At 46.6% G+C, this 22,191-nt stretch overlaps 1 protein-coding gene across 5 annotated transcripts in view; it reads right to left on the bottom strand.

The window, feature by feature from the left end:
* The window catches only part of Med15 (mediator complex subunit 15), a 59,958-nt gene extending 39,137 nt beyond the window's left edge, over window positions 1-20,821 (bottom strand). For 2 of the 5 annotated variants that reach the window (XM_020160718.2, XM_020160722.2), the window contains exons 1-2: window positions 20,644-20,820; window positions 1,752-1,839 (exon numbers count right to left, since the gene is read on the bottom strand). In XM_020160718.2, the coding sequence (XP_020016307.1) occupies window positions 1,752-1,839; window positions 20,644-20,711 (156 nt within the window). In that variant the 5' untranslated portion in view covers window positions 20,712-20,820. Of the gene's footprint in view, window positions 1-1,751; window positions 1,840-3,026; window positions 3,131-20,643 lie in introns of all 5 variants that reach the window. The other 3 variants (XM_074060606.1, XM_020160721.2, XM_074060607.1) reach the window with 3 other exon arrangements.
* Between the last annotated feature and the right edge of the window lie 1,370 nt (window positions 20,822-22,191).

Here is a 22,191-nt window from a genome sequence, read left to right as displayed (position 1 = left end):
TCTAATAAGAAACTTATATCCAAACTCATAAAGAACTATTAAAACCCAACAATAAAAACACCAACAACCAAATTAAAAATGGGCAAAGGATACAAGTATTTTCCAAAGAAAATATACAAATGGCCAAAAAGTGCACAAAAAGACGCTCAACATCATAAGTCATCAGGCGACTGCAAATCGAACCACAGTGAGATACCACTTGATACGCACTATGACAACTGTAATAATAAAAAAAAAAACAGGGCTGGTGGAGTGGCTCAAGTGGTAGAGTTCCTGCCTGGCAAGGGTGAGGCCCTGAGTTTAACCACTACTCCCCTCCACCCAAAAAAAAACTTAAAAAAGACTGTAATGAGTGTTGGGGAGAAACTAGAACTTCATAACTGCTGGTGGGTTTCAAATGGTGCAGCTCCTTTTGAAAAGAGCCTTATAGTTCCTTAAAAGGTTAAATGAAAATTTATGGCATGACTCAACAACTACACCCATAAGAATGTCAACACAAAAACTTGTATGTAAATATTTATAGCAGTATTTATTTAGCCAAAAGTGGAAACAACCCATATATTCACCAGCTGATAAATGGATATAAAGAATGTGATATAACTATTCACAGATGGAATATTATTCAGCAATAAAAAGGAACAAGGTACATTCTACAACCAACAATGCTATGAGAAAAGGATTATGCTCTGTGAAAGAAACCAGTTGCGAAAACATATAAACTGCATTTATAAGGAAAATTCAGAGTATTGCAAATCCACAGCAATAGAGAGTAGTTCAGTGGTTACTGTTGGTTGGGGGAAAAGGCGGTATGATCAGTAACGAGTACCAAGTTTCTTCTGGAAAATGTCCTAAAATTATCTTAACCTTTTTCTTTTTGGTGGTACTGGGAGTTGAACTCAGGGCTTTGTGCTTGCTAGGCAGATGCTCAACCACTTAAGCCACTCCACCAGCCCAAAAAATGTCCTGAAATTAGACTGCAGAGACAGTCCATGCAATTCTGTGAATATCTTAAGACAGCTAAATTACATACCTTAAATGAGTGAATTGCACAGTGCGTGAATTCAATCTAATACTCTTAAAAACAAAATGCTTATCACAAATATCCAGAGCAGAGCCCACCCCAGTATGTGTTTAGAGCTCTTCCTTGCACAAACGTGCTCACACACACAAAAGTTTTCATCTCTACTATTTTGCTTTATTCCTACTAATAAATGGCTCTGCCCCAGGGAGAGCCCATGGATGATATGAGAGTGTCACCTGAAGGCCAAGGTGCCACACCTGGCCCAGAATGAGAGCCCACAATGGAAATGCCTTTCCTCACTGCATCTATGATGTCCCAACCTCAACAAGCATTACCTGCCTCACTAAGCAAAAGGCAACAGAAACCTTCTGAACCCACACGTCAGAGTCCTTGGGACTCAGGGAGGATCCCACTGAAGCTGAGACCCAGTTCTGAATAGACTTCTCCTGCCAGAGGAGCAGGAGAAGCGCTTTCCGCAGGATTCATGGAGACTGACCAGACAGCAGGGCCAACAGTGAGGTCTAGGGCTGGAGGATGGGTCTGCATCCTAGGTGTCCATCCAGTGTGCTCCCCATTCCACGGAGACACTGGAGGATCCAGAATGCAGAAGGCAAAGCCAACTGTGTTCATAATCAAGCAGTGAGCAACTGCCTCCCCACTCCCTGCAACACTCCCTCTTCCCCAAGCTTCTCTCCTGGGGGAGGGGGGGCTCCACCCAACAGTTCCTTACCCGGGTCTTGGCCTTCAGGAACACATGGCTCTCCATATCCTTGCTAGATTTACTGTGAGCCACACCAGCTTTCCTCATGGCATCCTCGCTGAAATACAAAAGAAGTAACACACATCAGCAAGTCTGCTTCTGTGGGGTCCCTGGTCAGCAGCTCTGCATGGCAGCTACCTATTGGGTGGATCAGGTTCTGTCCCTGGCACACAAGCCTATTTGAGGTCCTGCAGAGGCACAAGGGGAGGGGCACTCAGTGGAGCAACTGCAGGCAGATGAGCATGGGAGCAAGTGGGCAGAGCTGTGAGAAGGAAGGAATGGGAAAGGTGATCACTACAAAGCAAAGAGGAAGCCCTTGGACTAAGGAGACAGAGGGGTCTGTCCCTAGAGACTGCTCACAACCAGCACAAAGTCAAGTATGATTAGATCCATGAGTGGTCAGCCAGCCTCTATTTCCTGGTCTCTTGAGTGGCCTGGGTCCCTACCCCAAACTCTGCCACTGAGCACAGTGGGACCCCAGGTCCAGATTCCTACTCTATAAAGTACATGGAGCACAAAAACCATCTCTTAGTCTCTCCCAAGGAAAGAATCCCTATATGGGACAACACATATTCTCCTAATGGAACCAAAAAGACCAGCCCTAACCTCAACGACTTTTAGCAGACGAGACAGTTTACACAAATGTGGAAAAATATCTTAAAAACAAATTTGCTAATACAGATATAGTTAGAAAAGAAACCCCATTAAAGGTTTTACATCACACAGGTGCTCCAAAGGGATAAACAGCTCCACATATAAGCTAAACTGAGCTCCCCTTGAATGATAACAGCACACACTCCCCACACCCACCCCCCAGATATGTGTACTACTTACAGAGAAAGAACAGGTATGTACCTGCTAGAAAGGAAGGGGGCCCATCAGGCTTGGGCCTGATGGCCTGATCACTGTGATCTGCTCACAGCCTGCCTTCTTCCCTGTAGATTAGGCCTCCTCCCTGCCTGTCTTGTGATAAACAAACCAACAAGTATGTCAGGGCTCTATAGCCTCACCTCAGAGTAGAATAAATAAGCCCGGTCCAGCCTTGCTCAAAAGCACTCTGACCCACTCCAAACACAAACCAACCAAGTCCAAGTACCGAAGAACATAGAAACGGGGCTGTAGCATTGGGCCTGTGTTCCCTAAAGAAATCACAGGAAGGAGACAATGCCAAGAAGCGTACAAAATATAAAACAATGTTGACCCATCACACTGGTAGCTCCTTCATTCAACAAGCACAGTTCCTACCTTCTCATCTGTTTTCTGAAGCCTGAACTCAGGCAAAGCGGCAGCAACAGGTTCCTGCTTGCAAGGCATCCAGGGGTGGAGCAGACACATGACTGAGAACATCCCTGGGGCCGCAAGAGACATGAGAGTAATGATGTAGGACAGTCACAAAAGAACTAGCTCACTCACAGGATCAGACTTGTGAGTAAGCAAGGCACAGGCACATGCAAGAATAGGGGTACGGCAAGGACCCAGTGTACATGTGCTGAGGCTGGCATAGGGCAAGCACTCCATGTTGGAGATGGAGACATTACCTGGTAGGCTATAAGAAGTCACTGAGACCTGTTTGCAGAAGGTTGTCTCACCTATGCCTTCCCAGCCCTACTTGTTCCTCTTCCCAGCTTTTGACAGCAGCATAAAAAGACGACTGGAGGTAAACCAGCCACACAGGGACTTAGCAGGGGCTGAGAGTCACAGAACTATGCACCAACAGGGGATCTCAAGGGAGAGCATCAAGGCAAGCACTTGCAGCAGAGCAGCACAGCCTGGAGGCTGCCTGGGTGGCAGTGCACCCAGAATGCAAGGTGTCATCATAGGAGGAAGAAAGAGATGCAAAGGAGTCTGAAAGGGACACAGTCACACAGACGGGAACTGTGCTGAAAAGAAGCAATCAATGAAGGCCAAGCCAGGCTCCTAAGAGTAGTCCTCCAAAGCCGTGGCCAGACACTTTTGCTGAAGTCGGTAGGCTGGCAGGCCCCAGGAGACTGGTGTATCTCTACTGCGGCAAAGATGCCTTGTGCATGCACAAAGACATGACCCACAACACAACTTACTGTGATAGCTTTGAGGTGGTGGGACCACGTCTGGCGACTGGGCCAAAGAAACATGCTTAGTGAGCAGTGGGTAAAAAGCACCAGATGCTAGAGCATGTGCTGGGGATGAGTCCTGCCCTGTCCTGCCAGGGTAATGTCACAGATGACGTGACTGGTATGGGTACCAACTATTAGTGACTCAGAGTCTGAAGAGCATCTACCTGGCTGGAGGTCAGAAACAGCCTATAGTGACAAGCTAGAACAGGCCCTTCAACAGCAGAAAACGGAACTGGCAGAAGCAGAGACTGTGAGCTTTGAGTTGTGAAGGAGGGGCTGCTGCAAGGGACCAGAGCTGAGGAGGAAGGAGCTCCTCCAGCTGGGCACCAGGGCTATGTAGGGCAGAACTGTGCCCTATCACTCACATGTCCCCTCTATGGTACTTGCTCAAAGAGCCTCTTCAGGTTTGGTGGCTGAAAAATAAACCAAGATGACTGAGCACTGTTTTCAGTTCTGTAAATTGTGATTTTTTTTTTTTTTTTTGGTGGGACCAGGTTTGAATTCAGGGCTTCACACTTGCAAAGCAGGCACTCTACCCCTTGAGCCACACCCCACAGTCCATATTGCTCTGGTTATTTTGGAGATGGAGTCTCTTGAACTTATTTGCTTGGGTTGGCCAGGAATCTCAATCCTCCTAATCTCAGTCTCCCAAGTAGCTAGGATCACAGGCATGAGCCACTGGCACCAACTGCAAACTGTGCTTTATTTTATTTTTTTGGTTTATTTATTCATTTATTCATATGTGCACACATTGTTTGGACCATCTCTCCCCTCTGCCCCACAACCCCTTGATTCCAGGCAGAACCTGTTCTGCCTCTTCTCCAATTTTGTTGAAGAGAAAACATAAGAGATAATAGAAAGATACAGCATTTTTGCTAGTTTGAGATAAAGATAGCCATACAGGGAGATTCCTAGCAGTTTCCATGCACATGTGTATTACAAACTGAATTGGTTCATCTCTACCAGACCTCTTCACTACTTCCCGGTCACCTTCCCATAGTGACCTCTGTCAGTTTAAGATTACTTTATTAGCTCCTCTACAGTGGGCACATCAAACACTTTCAAGTTTTAGGTCTCCTACCTTTCCCTATTCCTCCTTTATGTGTTTTCCCCTTAGCATGTGACCCATGTCCAATAATATTACTGCATTTGTTTTAGGTCTAACGTCTACATATGATGGAGAACATATGAATTTTGGCCTTCTGATCCTGGCTAACTTTGCTTAAGATGGTGTTCTTCTGTTCCATCCATTTACTTGCAAATGATAAGATTTCATTCTTCTTCATGGTCGAGTAGAATTCCATTGTGTATAAATACATTTTCTTAATCCATTTGTCAGTAGTGGGGCATCTTGGCTGTTTCCATAACTTGGCTACTGTGAATAGTGCTTCAACTTGGCTACTGTGAATAGTGCTTCAATAAACGTGGGAGTGCAGGTGCCTCTGGAGTAACCTGCGTCACATTCCTTTGGGTATATCCCCAGGAGTGGGACTGCTGGATCATATGGCAGATCTATGTTTAGTTTTTTTAAGAAGCTTCCATATTGTTTTCCAGGGTGGTTGCACCAGCTTACATTCCCACCAGCCATGTATGAGTGTTCCTTTTTCCCCACAGCCTCACCAACATTTATTGTTGGTGGTGTTTTTGATGATAGCTACTCTAACAGGGGTGAAGTAGAATCTTAGTGTGGTTTTGATTTGCATTTCCTTTATGGCCAGAGATGGTGAGCATTTTTTCATGTTTTTTGGTTATTTGGATTTCTTCCTTTGAAAAAGTTCTATTTAGTTCAGTTGCCCATTTCTTTATTGGTTCATTGATTTTGGGGGAGTTTAGTTTTTTGAGCTCTCTGTATATTCTGGTTATCAGTCCTTTGTCTGATGTATAGCTGGCAAATATTTTCTCCCACACTGTGGGTGGTCTCTTCAGTTTAGAGACCATTTCTTTTGCTGTGCAGAAGCTTTTTAATTTCATGTAGTTCCATTTGTCCATCCTTTCTCTTAGTTGCTTGGCTGCTGGAGTTCTATTGAGGAAGTCCTTGCCTATACCTATTGCTTCCAGACTATTCCCTGCTCTTTTCTGTACTAGCTTCAGAGTTTTGGGTCTGATATTAAGGTCTTTGATCCATTTTGAGTTGATACTAGTACAGGGTGATAAACATGAATCTAGTTTCAGTTTTCTGCAGGCAGATAACCACTTTTTCCATTTGTTGAAGAGGTTATTTTCCATCGTATGTTTTTGGTGCCTTTGTCACAAACAAGGTGGGCACAGCTGTGTGGATTCATATCCGGGACCTCTATTCTGTTGGGTCCTCTATTCTGTTCCACTGGTCTTCATATTTGTTTTTGGGCCAGTACCATGCTGTTTTTTATTGCTATTGCTTTGCAATATATGCAAACTGTATTTTAAAAAAGGTTTTTGCTCTGGTTTCTAGTCTAAAGATCATTCTCCACAAAACAGAAGACAAGCCAAACAGAAAGCAGGTAGTTCCATCTTTGTTAATACTGTACTTTGTCCCTGGCAGAGGGCAGCCCTTCCACCCTCTCAGTTCTTGGGTACTGACTACACATGGACTCATAATTCACACTTGTACTTAGGTCAGCTCCTCCCTTCCTCACTCTGAGACCGCAGGTATCAACTGTGAGAGCTGTGGTCAGGACCCAGAAGCACTGGCTGCTGTCCCTGTCTGCTTACCCTGAGCTGGACTTTACCACCACCTTCACCAGAATGCTTTCTGAGCAACTGAACCCAAATGGCCACTCCTCTGTCTACCTTGGATCATGCACTAGCTTTTCCTCCTGGTTGTCATGACCATGCCTATTCCCCTGGTCAGGGTTCAGGGCTTAGACTCGAGGCCCCTGAGGACCTATCTGTCATCATAGGCCTGGAACTCCCTCTACCAGGAGGTTCGAGGATGTTCTTACAATCTAGAATTGCCCCTGGAACATGGTATGTCTGAAAAGCACTGCCTTACCCTATCTGAGCAGCCAGTAATGGCACACCAAAGAAACCTCCTGATACCCTCATCTGCCTACATCAAGTGCCATGCCAGATACCTGGGAACCCCCTTCACTTCCTCGTTGCCACCTACAACTCCTTAAGGATCAAACCCTCACCCCATCTCCCACTGCAGTTATGGCAATTTCTACCCTCTCTCTAGTTCCTGCCTCTACCACCTCCACCTACTTGCCAAGTCACATGATTACCAACAAGTGTGGGAAGCAGCTGGGCTATGCCCCCGCCTGCTTTGAGGGTCTCATGCTTTGGTCCTTACCAACAAGGCAGGGAGCCTTGCCAGAGCCTGCTCCTGCACCCATGCTACTCATTCTCTTCAGGGCCTGAGGACAGTAACCCTGCCACTTTGCATGCTGCCTGAACATTCTACCAGTCCTGCTGGGGCCTCCCACTTTGCTTCCACTTGACACACCTGCTATGTGCCTCAGAGACACCCTGCTACCTGTGGAACCTCCTGTAGGAATCACTGGTTCCTGTCCATGGGTCCCAATGTACTATGAACACCAAGAGCAGAGCTGACGGTACCCATTTGCATGCAGTAGGCAGTTCATCAATGCTGGAAAAGATAACACACTACTTTTAATGCAAAGAGTGGTATTGTTATGGGAAACAATGTGTAAAACTAAGAGTCAGTGTGGCAGGCACTGGGGGGAACCAAGCTTCAAACAAGTGCATCCAGGTGATGGAGATCAGGGACAGACATGTGCTGGGGTGGGTGAAGGTATAAGCCAGTTGGGCCTGACTCAAAGCAGACAAAGTTTTGGGGAAGGGTGTGGGCTCCAAGTGCAGTCTGGCCACTTACCACCTCTGGGTCTTTGGGAGGCACTCCCTACCTCTAAGCACATCATTTTCAAAAAGGGGTGTTCCAAAAGCCTGTGGCCAGGAGAAAGGTACAAACCTGGGGCCAGAGTGTGAGGACAGGCCCAGCACTGGCACAGCTGACATAGTCTCTGTCTAGTATGGCCCTGTTATTCTTCTCCTCCCTGTCCCAAAACTTGAAAATTCAATTTATAAGTTGGAATCCAGGCCAAGTTCTTGAAATTTGAACCAGTGCAGGATAAAGTAAAAAAATGTCAAACTGAATGACATGGACATCAAACTAAAAGTGTGCTAATGCAGGCAAAGCCTCTGATGGGGATGGTTGCTCTGAAGCTGGCTGCTGTAGTCTACAACCAATGCACCTCAAAGTGCCACCATGTCCTCCCTGCAAGGGGCGGGTCATGACAATGCCACCTCACAGTCTGTTCTAAGTATGCTTTAAAGAAATAAGCCAGGCAGGTGTGGTGGCACACACTTGTAACCCCAGCACTCAGGAGGCGGAAGCAGGAGGATTGCAAGTTTAAGGCCAACTTAGGCTACACAGCAAGACCCTATCTTAAAAACAAAAGGGAAAGAAAGGAAAAAAAAGGGTTGGGGATGTAGCTCAGTGGTACCAGCATTTGCCTAGTCAGTCCCAGGCCCTGAGTACAATCCCCGGCAGTGCCAAAAAAATAATAAAGAAAAAGAAGAAAAGATCAGAGAGCTTATCTAGCATGTAGAAGGCCCTGAGTTTGAGAGTTTGATCCTTAGCAACACTGAAAGAGAAAGAGAAAGAGAAAGAGAAAGGGGTTGGGGGGGGGTCTTTCTTAGCATATACAAGGCTCTGGGTCCTATCCCCAGCATCATAAAACAAAGTAAGTCAGAGAAGGACCTACCTGACTGCACAGTAAGACAGTATCCTGAAAATACTCCAATGCAGAGTAACTGTCAGTGTTGCCCTTTCCCGGGAGATGAGGGGCCAGTGAGGGTCTACAGCTCCCTTAGATAGAGATACTTCTCCACTGGGACTCTGACTCACCTGGCCCATACCCCCACAGTTCCAACAGGAAGGGCATTCCCAGGGTATGCTGATGATAAGCACTAAGTGGTCTCTCAATGACCTCTCCTGACCCTCCCTTCTATGCCCATCCAAGGCCATTTCTTTCACCTCTCAGGGAGGCCTATTTGATCCCACCCTCTTCACCACTTCCCACCCCCCACACTGCCAATTCCCCTTTCCTGGCCCACATTCTTTCCCACTGCTGAAGGGATGCATGAATTCCTGCAAAGCAACTATTCCTCTGGTCTCCCACAGGTGTCTAACACAGGAAAATTCTTTCCTCCCTGGATCACAGATTCATCCTCCTGACCTCAAGGGGACAGGAGATTTTTCTCCCATCCATTTGTGTGACAGATTTTATGTTCTTTCCAAAGGTAATCTCTACGGGTTTCTTCTAATTCTGAGAACCACAATATTTATCAGTCAAGTGACCTTTTGTAGGGCAGGAGAAACTTCTGCCCACCCCACCTCACCCCACCCAAGTAACCTCCTGGCAAATCACCAGCAGCATATGCAGAGTCTGTTCACCCATCTGGGACAGGAGCCCACAGCTAGCATGTGGGTGGGACCTTTTACCCTGTGAGCTTAACAGCCAAATCATAAAGTACTAAGAGGCAACACAGGAAGAGTTATACGCTATCAGGACAATGAAGATTTTCCTAGGCATGTCACCAGAAGCAGATTACATAAAGTAAAAAAAGATTTTGCCTTTTAAAAAAGATGTCTACCATCTTTTTAACTAACCATCTTTAAAAAAAAAAAAAGTAACTAGCCATCTATAAGAGAGTAAGGGAAAGGTATCTGTGATGTTCTGTGCTTTCAGCTGCTCAAGTCCAGCCCTGACATTTGAAGGAGAAGCTTTGGCTGCACATTTTCCTAGTCTGTTATCCCGCACCCCCTCCTCTACTTCATACTGTGTGTAACCAACCCTGCACCAGGAGACACTAGAGGTTTACTATTGGGAAAAAAACTGGAGGTGGGGGGGAATCAATCTACCCAGCTGGAGAGACGTAGGTCTAAATGACCTGATCCATACTATCTGAGAGACCCACTCATCCACCAGCCCTTCACTCTGCCGCCTGGCATCTGGAAAGCCATAATCTTGGAGGAAGGATTCAGAGACCCTATAGCCAGATGAGCCTCCAGCAAAGCTCCCAGTTGACAAGCCCTGCCTACTCAGAGAAAGCTCCTTCAGCCTTACAGTGTCCCTCTCTTAGAGTTAGCAGCTGGCAAACCAGGAACTTCGACACCATAACACAGCAGATAAAGGAGAAAGAATAATTTGGAATAACAGAAACTAGCAGAAAAAACAAAATGTAGAAGTTATATTATCCACTGATAAGACACTGCATTGCATCCATTTAACAGAAAGGAAAAGTCAGATCACAAAGAAGAAAAAAGGGGTGTGTGTGTGTGTGTGTGTGTGTGTGTGTGTGTGTGTGTGTGTTCCCTTAAGAAATAAAAAACATCTTAGCAGCAAAAGATCAGAGATAAAATGGAGAAAATCAGCTAGAGAGCAGAGGTCAATGACAAAAATATGGGTAACAGAAGCCAAGAGATAAAGAAAATGAGAAGACATCCCAAAGAGGCAACATTCACATACTACAGACAAAAATCCTAGAAAGTGGAAGGAATGAAATTCTCTTGAAATGACTCAATGGAACTTCCCCCACTAGGCAAGACCTGATCTTGGAAAGGCTCAAAGCCATAACGCTGGAAGAGAAGCACTTGGTTGGCACAGTTGCCATGCAGTGGAACATGTTTCTAAAATCCTCCAGGAAGCCAGATATGATGGTTCATGCCTCTAGTCCCAGCAACTCAGGAAGGTGAAGTGGGAAGATCAGTGGAGTCCAGAAGTTCGAGGCCTGCCTAGACAACACAGGGAGATTCCTCTTTAAAACAAATTAAAAAAAAAAATCCTCCAGAATTATGCCCCAATGAGGAGTACAGATGCACCCAAGCTGGCATGGTCTCCAGAAAATTAACTCTCAGGAGCTCTTTCCCAAGAAGCTAGTAGAGGGATGGAAGGAACCACAAAGAGACACAAGATTTGGGAAACAAGGGACTGGACACAGGAGAACAACAGGCTATAGCTGTGCAGCTCAAGGAACAAGTCCCTTGCTGGGCACTGGTGGCTCACGCCTGTAATCCTAGCTACTCAGGAGGCAGAGATCAGGAGGATTGTTGTTCGACGCTAGTCAGGGCAAATAATTCGGGAGACCCTATCTCCAAAAAATCCATCACAAAAAAGGGCTGGTAGAGTGGCTCAAGGTGTTGGCTCTGAGTCAAACCCCAGCACCGGAAAAAAAAAAAAAAAGAAATGAGTCTCCTAAGGGCTGTCCTCACCACACCTGTGGTGGCCACTGCCACTGCTACTGCCTGGAGGGTTCCAGAAGGGAGATCCTAGGGAAGGGCTATAACTGACAGAGTGGTAGTGTGGAGCCTGGGGATAACTGTGCTGAGAAGCAATTAAAAGATGTATGAAGAAACAGTAACAGGGACACAGAAAACTAGGCACAGTTTTAAAAGGGTTTCCCTCTTTCCCTGTACTCTACTGAGGAAAAAGTAACATTGAACTGCAGTATGCCACTATGCTCAGCTGTGCATATTGGGTTGTGTAGGAATAAGATATAAACATTGACTACTGACTTACCCAGAAAGTAAACTCCTAGGAGGATGAGAGGGGGAGAAGCAAAGGTAATGGTGTAGGTAGGAGCTACAGAGTCAAGTCACCAGGTAATTCATACAACTCATAAACTGATGAGTCAGTGCACACACTGAGAACCACAGGCATATGACAGAAGAAACAGCAAAAGTTAAAGGTGGTTGCTGCCTCTGGGGAGGACTAGGTGAACAGGGAACCATTATAGTTTCTGGCGAAGTCTTTTATTACTCCTTGACTTTTGTAATTTATGTGCATATATTACTTGATAAGATTTGAAGGAATTCAAAACCAAATGACAAAATGCACATAAAACGTATGCCGTAGAGACAGGAGAGCCCCTGAGGTTCACAAGTGGAGTCCCCAAACTTCAGGACTTGTTTGACCAGAGCAAATGTGAACCAATATGCCAGGGGATTGAACCCAGGGCCTCAAGCATGCTAGGTGAGCACTCTACCACTTGAGCCACATCCTCGGGCCTTCTGTTTGTATTTTTGTTTATCAAACAGGGTCTCACTCACTTTGCCTGGGCTGGCCTTGAACTCGAGATCCCTCTGCCTCATGAGTAGCTGAGATTACAAGAATGTGGATTCACCCTTCTAAACCTTCCTGCGTCAGCCAACACAAAAAAGACAACTTGTGTTCTATCAGCAATTATGACCACCTTCCATTCCTGCCACAGTTCTCCACGTGGACCCACCGTCAGAGTAGTATTTGACTCCAGGATAGATGAGGCTAATGCACCCAGACACATCTGACAGTTGCCTTCTGGCTGCAGCTCCAATGCCTTATCACATCAGGTGGAAAAGTCTATTCCCTGTCCTCCACTAGCACAGGCTTTGTTCTCATTCAGTATTCTGAACAGCACCCCATGCCACCCCTTGACCTTCTAATGATCCTGCAGCCAATTTACTGCCCCAATGCACAGGTGTTTTAACTCTGAGTGAGGAAATGGTGAGACACCAATTGTTTGGGCACCAAAGTAACCAAAGCAAACACCTGGCCTCTGGACCTCACAGGTAGCTGGGTGAGTGTTTGCCAAACTATTATCCCAAACAGATCACAGCTTCTTCCTTTCCTTTGTTGGCAAACGTTAACAAACATTACCATGCTAATTCATTGACTTTTTAAAGAAACATACAAGTGATTTTTCACAAGATAAAAATATATATTTCAAATTTTAACCATCCACCTACATGGAGGAATGAGTATTCTGGTCTTGCAGAAAGAAATTTTCTTATAATACCAATTCCAGAGACTTGACACATTTTCTCTTCATACTCCTCTCTTACTCAACTGAGATGTCTTTCTGCTCCCAATGAGCAAGATCAATGAAAGAAATAACCTGAAGAGAAGACTGCTGCCCTTCAAACAGTATGTGCTTATCGGAGCTGGCCCAGATATCGCAAGCTTCTGACATTTACTTCAATCCATTAGTTAGACCTCAAAAGAACCAAGAGAGTGGGGACAAGCCTTGTGATCCCTGTCCTGGGACTATACTCCTCCAGCCCCAGCTAGTCCCAATTGCCATTAGGCAAGCACATGGCAGGGACGTGCTCTGCCAACCCAAGACACTTAAATGTTTATCTCATGTGGTTTTGTGGTATTGGGGTGGGGAAGACCTAGTTTTTAGAGATCTGCACTCAAGCACTCACAGCTGAAATCATGTGGTGTCTGGAATACTATTTAAAATAGTCCAGAAGGGGGAGGGGATGGGAGAGTGAAAGAACACTGGCCATATGTTGCTATCTCTCAAAGGACTTGGGAAACCAATTTTCTATTATCTCTACTCCTGGAAATGCTTGAAAAAGTTCATAATAGAATTTCCCCCCAACAGTAGCAGTAAGTCAAACGATATTTCAAGCCTGTGGAACAGGTATGCATGATCTACACCTCTTGTAAATGTGGGCTGGTGGACACATAGGTACCAGCAAGAGCCCACCCAGGGAGAGAATGCAGCCTGAGCTGTGAAAAGCCACAACACAAAACTAAACTCATAGCCCAATTCCACTTCAAAAGTACATCTGTATATGTACTTACATATTTACTAGACATCATATAACGCTACACATACACATGGGACTGGAGGAAATATACCAGCATGTTGGGACTGGTCATGTTTGGGAGGAGAGAATATGGAAAACGCTTTCCTGTTTTTCAATCCTCTACAATGTTATCTGGAAGAGAATGAAGTACTACACCCAAAGTCCTGAGTACTGACCAAAACAAGAGGGAGACGGGGCTGAGTTTGCTGTAGTTGTTGAGGCTGTGATGTGGTTGTACTGTGCTCATCCTCTCACCTCACATCCTTTTCCACATCAGCTCTGCCCACCACAGTCCTCCTCTAGAACCCTCTACTCCCTCCAGCTGGCAAACAGGCTTCACCCCAGCCTCAAGAAAGGCCCACTTCCATGTCCTCAGAGGCTTGCTTCCTACACCACTGACTACTGGACATTTCTCTTTGGGAAGGGCTGCTGGCATTGTCACCCTCTACCCACATCATGGCCTTGCACACCTCTCAGAATCAGTAGAGTTGGGGCTCTTTCCCTGCAGGGGTCCATACCTGTCTCTTGCTCCTCCCTTCTTCTGCTCACACACATGCATACACATATACATAGTGTCACCAAATCATACCAACCCTTTCCTTGTAGGCTCTCTCATCCCTAAAACTTTACCCAATCCTACTGTTGTGGCCAAGGGAGTCTCAAATTTGAATGCGCATTCAAAACCAACAAGGGTGCTTGCTATAAAAGCAGGTGCCTTGACAATGCCAGATGCTGAGCAAGTGGAATTCCCCCACACTGCCATGGGGAAGTAAACTGGGCAAGTCAAAATACACTGGCCATATACTGCTACCTCTTAGGAAAACTGTTCAGCAGAACATGCTTAAAGACCACACTCCCTAACCCAAGCCCCACTCCACTCCTTCGTGCACAACCCAGAAAGTGCATATCCACCAAAAGAGAGAACCACAACCATTCCTTGAGCTGCCTTCATGCAGCCAACAACTGGAACTAACCTCAATTTCCATTAAGAGTAGAACAGAGGGCCAGGCATGTTGGTACACTCCTGTAATCCCAGCACTCAAAAGGCTGAGGCAAGAGGATTCTGAGTTGGAGACCAGCCTGGGCTACATAGTGAGACTCTGTCTCAAAAGCAAAAATCAAGCCAGCATGATGGCTCATGCTACAGTCCAGCAAGCACTCATTTGTAACATGCAGAGTAACTACAAGCTGCAGTGGCCTCTCCTATAGGCCTCAGTTTTCTTGTCTAGACCTGGACATTGAGGGCCCACACTTGTAATCCCAGAACTCAGGAGGCACAGGCAGGAAGATCTCAAGTTTGAGACCAGCCTGACCTACAGGGCAAGACCCTGTCTCAAAAAAACAAAACATTGGTTGGAGATGTAGCTCAAGTGGTAAAGCTCCAGCTTAACAAACATAAGGCCCTGAGTTTAAACCCCAGTACCACCAAAAAAACAAACCAAAACACCAAACATCAAATATCAAACTAAAACAAAAAAAGGTGCATCTACAGGCAGGGCAACATGAAGAGGTGAAGAGTTAACATATGTCTACTCTTTCCACGGGGCTTAGCACAATATGCCCTATGTCAAGTTACTGCTGCTGCTGCTGAAAAAGCCCAGGACTCCTGGGCAGATGACAGAGAAGCTCATGTCACTTCAGTAATGTCACTACAGGTCTAGAGGCTCAACAATAACTTTTGTTGGCCCAGCATGAGCAGCACTGTTAGGGCGCTGGGCTAGGAAGATAAGCAGAGACAGAGCCCTGGCCTTGGGAAGCATACATGCTGGTAATGGGTTACATACAGACATCTGTAAGTCAGTGCACTCACTTAAACCACCACGAGGCTGTGGACAAAGAAGGGGGACTCAGCAGCCTCTCTGCTAGAAAATAAGGGTCAGAATGGCACAAGGTTGTTGGGAGGCCCGAGTGGAAAAAGCCACAGTAAAAGCTTCGTCAAAACTGACTCTTGCCTCACAAGGACCCACAAGCAGGATCTGGTTTCCAAGTTTGAAGGTACTGCCTATTCTTTGTGTGTGTGTGTGTGGGGGTACTACTACTGGGGTTTGAACTCAGGGCCTCACGCTTGCTAGGCAGGCATTCTTATCACCTGTGCCACTCTACCAGCCCTGTTTTGTATTGGCTATTTTCAAGATAGGGTCTCATGAACTATGTGCCGGAGGCTGGCTTTGAACTAACATCCTCCTGATCTCTGCCTCCTGAGTAGCTAGGATTATAGGTGTGAGCCATCAGCAACTGGCTTTACTGTCCTTTTGAAGGCCTCCAAGACTCTTAAAAGCTGTTGTTCCTTTGTTTTTTTTTTTTTTTCTTTGTTCCTTGTGTTGATTTGTTTTATTTTGTTTCTGCCTAAAAAGCACTTGACTTTCTGCTTGCGGTCCAGGTCAAACTCTCTACATCTCCTAAGTGTGAGACCTGGAGCTCACATCTCCCTGGGGGCTTCACCAGGAGAAACAGCTGACCTGTTTGCCCTGGTTTCACAACATGTTCCTTTGGGCTCCTCCTGGCACTTCACCAGAGCCCCACATGAGGCCACCCTTCCCCAACTGTGCCTTCTCCATTCTGCATTCTGTTTAGCCCAACAAAGATTTATCTATTTCACGCCTACATGTGCAATCTGCTGTACTGAGGAGTGAGAGGGATAAAAGCCTCAAGAATAGAAAGGCAGAGAAATTTAAAAGAACTGGGAGGAAATGACTGACAAAGTCTTCTCATTCGTTCACTGCTTACGTATTTTCTGCGAACTTACTCTTTTAGGCATAGCACTAGTCACAACAGACACAGGCTTGTTCTCCAGGAGGCTGAAGCTGAACACGTTAGCATTAACCCAACAATTCCTTGAGGAAGGCTCAAGCCCCACAAAAGCCTGCTCAAGGAGCTCAAAGGATGGCTTCTCCTGTAGGCTCTTGCAGACAGAGCAGATGTTCAATGAAGAGCCAATCTAAACCAACCATTTTCCAGCTCCCATACCTACCGGCTCCTTTAAGTGTCATCAAGTCCTCTAACCAGACTTCGGGTATCACTGTTACTGTCTAAGGATACAGAACCTCCTATCCCTGAAAGGGCATAGGTGGAGGTGTCAGGAAGCTCACTACTGTGTCTCCAGATGTCTGTGAGAGCTTGCATAGTGGTCTCTTCCTTGACCCTCCCGCCATCCCTAGGAGACAGACTGGGCTCCTACGATTACACAGATGAGGGATACAATCTAGAAAGGTTAAATAATGCCCAAGGTCACTCAGTGAAGAAAGTTATAGTTCTAAAGCTTCACAACACGCAATGGCTCAGGTAAAAAAATAATAATAATAATTCCATTTCAATATGAAAAGTGGCTCATGCAGCCCCCTGGAAAAACTCCTTCTACACTCTTCCATGCCATACAGGATGGGGATCCCATGGGAAACTAAAAAGGGCTGACTAAAACCTATCAGAGGGGTGATCCACTTCAGGCACGGTAGGGAGAGGTGCAATAGGGAAGTATTTGATACTGAAGTAGACACCTGAAGGAAGAGAAGGAGCTGCTTAACGCAACAATGAGGAGAACTCTACCCCTTCCTTTTCTTTCTTTCTTTGATGGGACTGGGATTTGAACCAAGGGCTTCACATTTGCAAAGCAGGAGCTCTACCACTTGAGCCATGCCTCCAGTCCATTTTGCTCTGGCTATCTTGGAGGTGGGAATCTCAAAAACTATTTGCTCAGGCTGGCCTTAAACCTTTATCCTCCCAATCTCAGCCTCCCAAGTAGCCGGTGTGAACCACCAGAGCCCGGTATATACCCGTTTCTGAATACCTTGAATACTTGATAATACATTGTTTAAAAAAGAGGTGGTGGTATAGCCCAGTAGTAGAATATGTGCTGAGCATGTACAAGGCCCTGGGTTCAATCCCCAGCACATAAAAATAAACAAAACAAAGGAAGAGCTTGACATGTTCAAGAAATGGAAAGGCTGGAAAGGCTGAAACAGGATGAGAGATGAAGAAGGCAAACCAGGCCAGAATGAGGGGCTAGTGGGACAGCTGGAGCTTCTTTTTGTAATTCTAAGGGAAGTGACTGATGAGCCCCCTTGAAATGCAGGTCACCCTCATCTATGCTGTTGGGAGAGGAAGGACCAGTGAGGAAGTAAGTGGGAGAGGTAGCAATCTAGGAAAGGCCTACAAGGTGGGCAGGGGGAAACACCAAGAAGACTACAGAGACTCCCACAAGGGCAGTCTACTTTACAGCTCTCCTGTCAGCCCCAACTCAAAATCACTTTTTCTCAGTAGGAGTCCAGAGACCTGATAAGCCTATGCTCTGAGGCCTTGTTTCCAAGGCTCTTGGTGGATCCTTAAGGGTCAGTAGGAGAAAAATAAACTGATAATCAGATGCTTTCCCCTCCATTGAAACTTCCCAGGGTTTTACTATGCTTTTTTTTTTTTTTTTAAATTCAAAGTAATGCTGGTGACCAAACCCAGAGCTTCACATATACGAGGCAATTCCTTTACCACTGAGCTACACCCGCCAGCCCTATGCTTTCATTATTCCCTCATATACTATAAATCACTAGGTTCAAAATGCTTCCCAAAATGGCCAATTTTAAACAGCAGCATAAACACTGGGAGTTAAAAGTAAAGATATATAGACACCCAATGCAAATCCTCCTTCAGTCATAAACACAATAAATCGAGGCACCAGGAAAGTAAGCCCTAGCCAGAAAACAGAGAAACCTGAAAAATGAGAACACCTACATCATATTAAAAGGCAGCCTTTGAAACTGCTCACTCAGCTGTGGCAGGAGAATGCCCCTCCCCCTTAAGAGACGGCGCCAATCTCTGAAACCTGTGAATATGCTACATTATATAGCAGAAAGGACTTCACCGATGTAATTAAGTATACAAACTTTAAAACTGTCCTGGATTACCTAAGTGTGCCCAGTTCTAAACTGACCTTTGAAACCTTAGACAGTTTTCTCTAGCTTAAATGAGATGTGGCAGGATCAGCCGTTGCTGGAATGGCCTCATAGATAGCATGGAGAAAGAACAACCTCTAGGAGCAAAAACTGACCCCTGGCAAACAGCAGAAAGAAAAGAGGACACCTCAGTACAAAGAACTAAATTTGGCCAGCAACCTGAATGAGCTTGGAAGCAGATTCTACCCCAGGGCCTCCAGCAAGAAATATATCCTGCCAACCTCTTGATTTTAGCCTTGTAACACTCTAAGCAGGAGACCCAGGTAAGCTTATCTGAACTTCTACAGAAATGACAAGATATTAAATCTATGTCTTTTTAAGATGCCAAACGTGTAGTGATTTGCTATGCAGCAATAAAAAAAATAAAGATAAGCAGCGAAATCTGGCAGAGATGGGGGGAGGGAGAGAAGGAGAGCGAGACCACTCAGTTCCCCTGGAAGCACAAGGAAGCTAAATTATGAAGTACTCAGTCAACCTCAACACCCAGAAACTCTTGAACCTTTCTTTCTTATAACACTCTTGACACTTCTCAGCCCTCACATTGCTTGTGATGACAACTGGTTCATTACAGGGCTTTCCCAAAGAAGAATCCTTGCCCTGAGGGCCTTTCTAGCAAGAGCCCTGAAGTAGGTTAGCACTCAAGATTTCACCTACAGATAACTCAAGTATATCAACAAAACACTTGTTTTCTGATCTGCAACGTCTGCACAATTGTCAAGAGGTGCTTCTGTGGCAGTGCCACTCCTTCCACTGTACAGAGATTTCCCCAGCATTCAGTCCAGCTTCCTTCCTTCCACATAGCTTTACCCCACCCCCTCCATCCAGTTAGTCATCATCAGATTGTTCACACATTCCCCCTTCCCCTGGCATCTGTCCTCCTCTTTCAGTTTCTGCCACTGTCTAATGAAGGCCTTTAGCTGGAATAAGTCATTCCACAACTGTTTTATGGAGTGATATGATAGGCAATGATCTAACAGCAGGAATATAAGGGTGAAAAAGGACAAGTCTCCACACCCCTCCCCCAACAGCAAAAAAAGAAAAATACACCCAAACAGCCTAACTGGCCTCTCGTCAGTCCTTGATTCTGCTACAGGGACTCAGGGATCTTCCCAACACTGGCATTTCAGGACCTGGAAACAGGTCACATGCCAAACACACGTTCAAGTCCTTAGCACAACAGCCCCACCACTAACTGGTACACCAGCACCTGCTCACCCTCATTCCATTATCTCTTGAACGTCCTTATTCTCCAATCTCAGGATTCCGCCTACAGCAGGTCCTCACGCAACAAGCACTCACACTTGCCCAATCCCTGTTTGGAATGATGGCCCTTCACACTTCTACTCGTCCTTCTAGGACTCAATTTATTCATCACCTCCTCTACAAGACTGCTCTGACTTGCTGAAGCTAACTGTCACTTTGCAGGAAGCCTCCACATCCCCCATGACGGAACGCTGGCAAGACTGTGTGCTGTGTCTGTCTTTTACTGACAGTGCCTTCATCCCTCGGGGAATGGGGCTGTGAATTGAGCAATTTTCTGTTGAGCTAAACACGCCAGAAAACTCAGTAAAAACTGCTAAGTGAAACAAGTAGTCAGAGGTAAAGGGCTGGCGTTCCGTCGGGAGGGGCACTAACCCCAGCCCGGGGGGGGGGACCTCTTCACTCCCTCCTCCAAAACCCATGATCGCCTCCTGACAGCCGCTCCCTACCACCCTTCGGCCAAGTCCACACTTCTTCAGAGGGTCACCCTTAGATTCTTCGTCCTCACCGCCCAAACACCTACCCTCCCAACCTCATCTTCCCTTCGCCCTCCTTCAATTTCTCTCATCCTGATGCGTTTTTCTGGAAGAGAAACCACGAAGCACCTAGCTCTGCTAAGTCCACTACGGATGGCTCGATCCTTTTCCGTATTCAGTGTAAATCAAAGCAGGGGAAAGTCTGCACCCAAAGCACACAAATGACGAATGAGAAAGCTCAGGACGATGACTCATAAGCCAAGGCTCGTTGGTTTGCAGTTCGGCCCCAGGAAAGCTAACAAGCTGTCCTTGTCCGCCAAGAGCACAGTGGGGAACCGAAGGCGGGACATACCCTAGGGCTCACGCAGGTCCCTGCCGCCTTTGGTCTCTTGGCACCCTCGAGACCCCACAGGTTCCCGCGTCTGGGGTCTACCGCGGAGTACAGCTCCGGCCTCGCCCGCCCCGCGAGGAAGGAAAACCTGGCCATCCCCGCGCCCTTCCCCGGCCCCTACTCACATTTGACTGACCAGCTTCTGCCGGAAGGCGGCGCTACGCCAATCGGTCTCCTGCCCCGAAACGTCCATGCCGGTAGCCCTATTCCCACAGCCCGAGTACCTCTCCGCTACCGACGCCGCCGCCGCCACCGCCTCTACCGCAGCGCCAGGCCCAAAGCCGGAAGCAGTCCTCGGTTCCCTGGCCGCGCCGGAAGTATATGAGGAATTGTGGGAAATTGAGTCGCGCGCATGGGCCTATGGGAAATGGAGTTCCGACTGCGATTGGGACAGTCTTGATCAAGCCCTTCCAACGTCGCTTTCTAGCGCGTGGTATCCAGGGAGCTACACTGCTTTCTGGCCTGTCTTTGTGGCAGATAGGAACCTCAGATACTCCGGCTGGGGAGAGTGGTGGCTGCGTGACGTCCCAGGTGCTGCTCGCAGGAGGTACTGACCTGCATTTCCTGCAACCCTGCTGTGTGCTGGTCCTGGGATCCGGACCCGTGGGGATGCCGGGCCAAGCTGCCTGTTAGGAAGAGGGCATTTCTTTATCAAATATGTGTGAGCACCTGCTATGTGTCCTGCTTTCCTGCGACTACCTGCCTGCCACCGCCAAATCTCTCTGTTTGAATTGGAATCTCAGGTCACACTTACGGCTGTATTTTGTTGTGTAGCAGGGAGGAGGACCAAAAAAGAAAAAGGAAGACAGGGAGGGAGGGAGGGAGGAAAGAAGGAGGGAGAGAGGGAGGAAAGAAGGAGGGAGAGAGGGAGGACAGAAGGAGGCAGGGAGGGAGGACAGAAGGAGGCAGGGAGGGAGGGAGGGAGGAAGGAAAGAAGGATGGATTCCGATAATGAAGCAGGGGGAAGGGGATGGCATAGCAGGGAGATAAAACTTAAAAATCTAAACGTGAAAAAGGTCACGTTGCACTGGGGGTGAAGTAGCCAATAATTAAACCTTGCCTTTTGCTTCTGTAACCTGCATAGCTGGCAAGCTAATAAACATTGCTTCCTGAAAAGCCTTGGTGTCCTGTGTCTTTGTTCCAGATTCCTGTAACATCTGTGGAAGTCAGACAGACTTGCTCAATGAAGATCAGTGAGTTTGAAGCAGAATAAAGAGTTGCAGACTCATGAGAATACTTTTTTTTTTTTTAATTTGACTAGGGTTTGAACCCAGGGCTTTGCGCTTGCAAAACAGGTGCTCTATCGCTTGAGCCACTCTTCCAGCCCATTTTGCTCTGATTATTTTTGGAGATGAGGGTCTTTCAAACTATTTGCCTGGGAAAAGCAGTGAACCGTGATTCTTCAAATTTCAGCCTCCCAAGTAGCACCCAGCATGAAAATACTTTTAGGAAAATAAAATATAAACGTTGAGCTTTATTGAACCTAAGGGGACTGTACCTTTGTCCCCAGGAGGAAAGTGAGGTAATGAAGATCCTGAGATCAAGTAGTCTGGTCCACAAGCACAAGATGGAGAGTCACCAATTTGCCCCTTGAAGAGTGTACGCCAGCACCTAGTTATGCCTACTAAGCACCAAGCCCAAACAGGGCTATGTAAACCCCTAGCTTTGGTTTT

This window comes from Castor canadensis, chromosome 18 (genome assembly GCF_047511655.1).
Source record: "Castor canadensis chromosome 18, mCasCan1.hap1v2, whole genome shotgun sequence".
Classification (NCBI taxonomy): Eukaryota; Metazoa; Chordata; class Mammalia; order Rodentia; family Castoridae; genus Castor; species Castor canadensis.
Note: the sequence above shows the minus strand (reverse complement) of the source record. Positions and strands in the feature narration are given on the sequence as shown.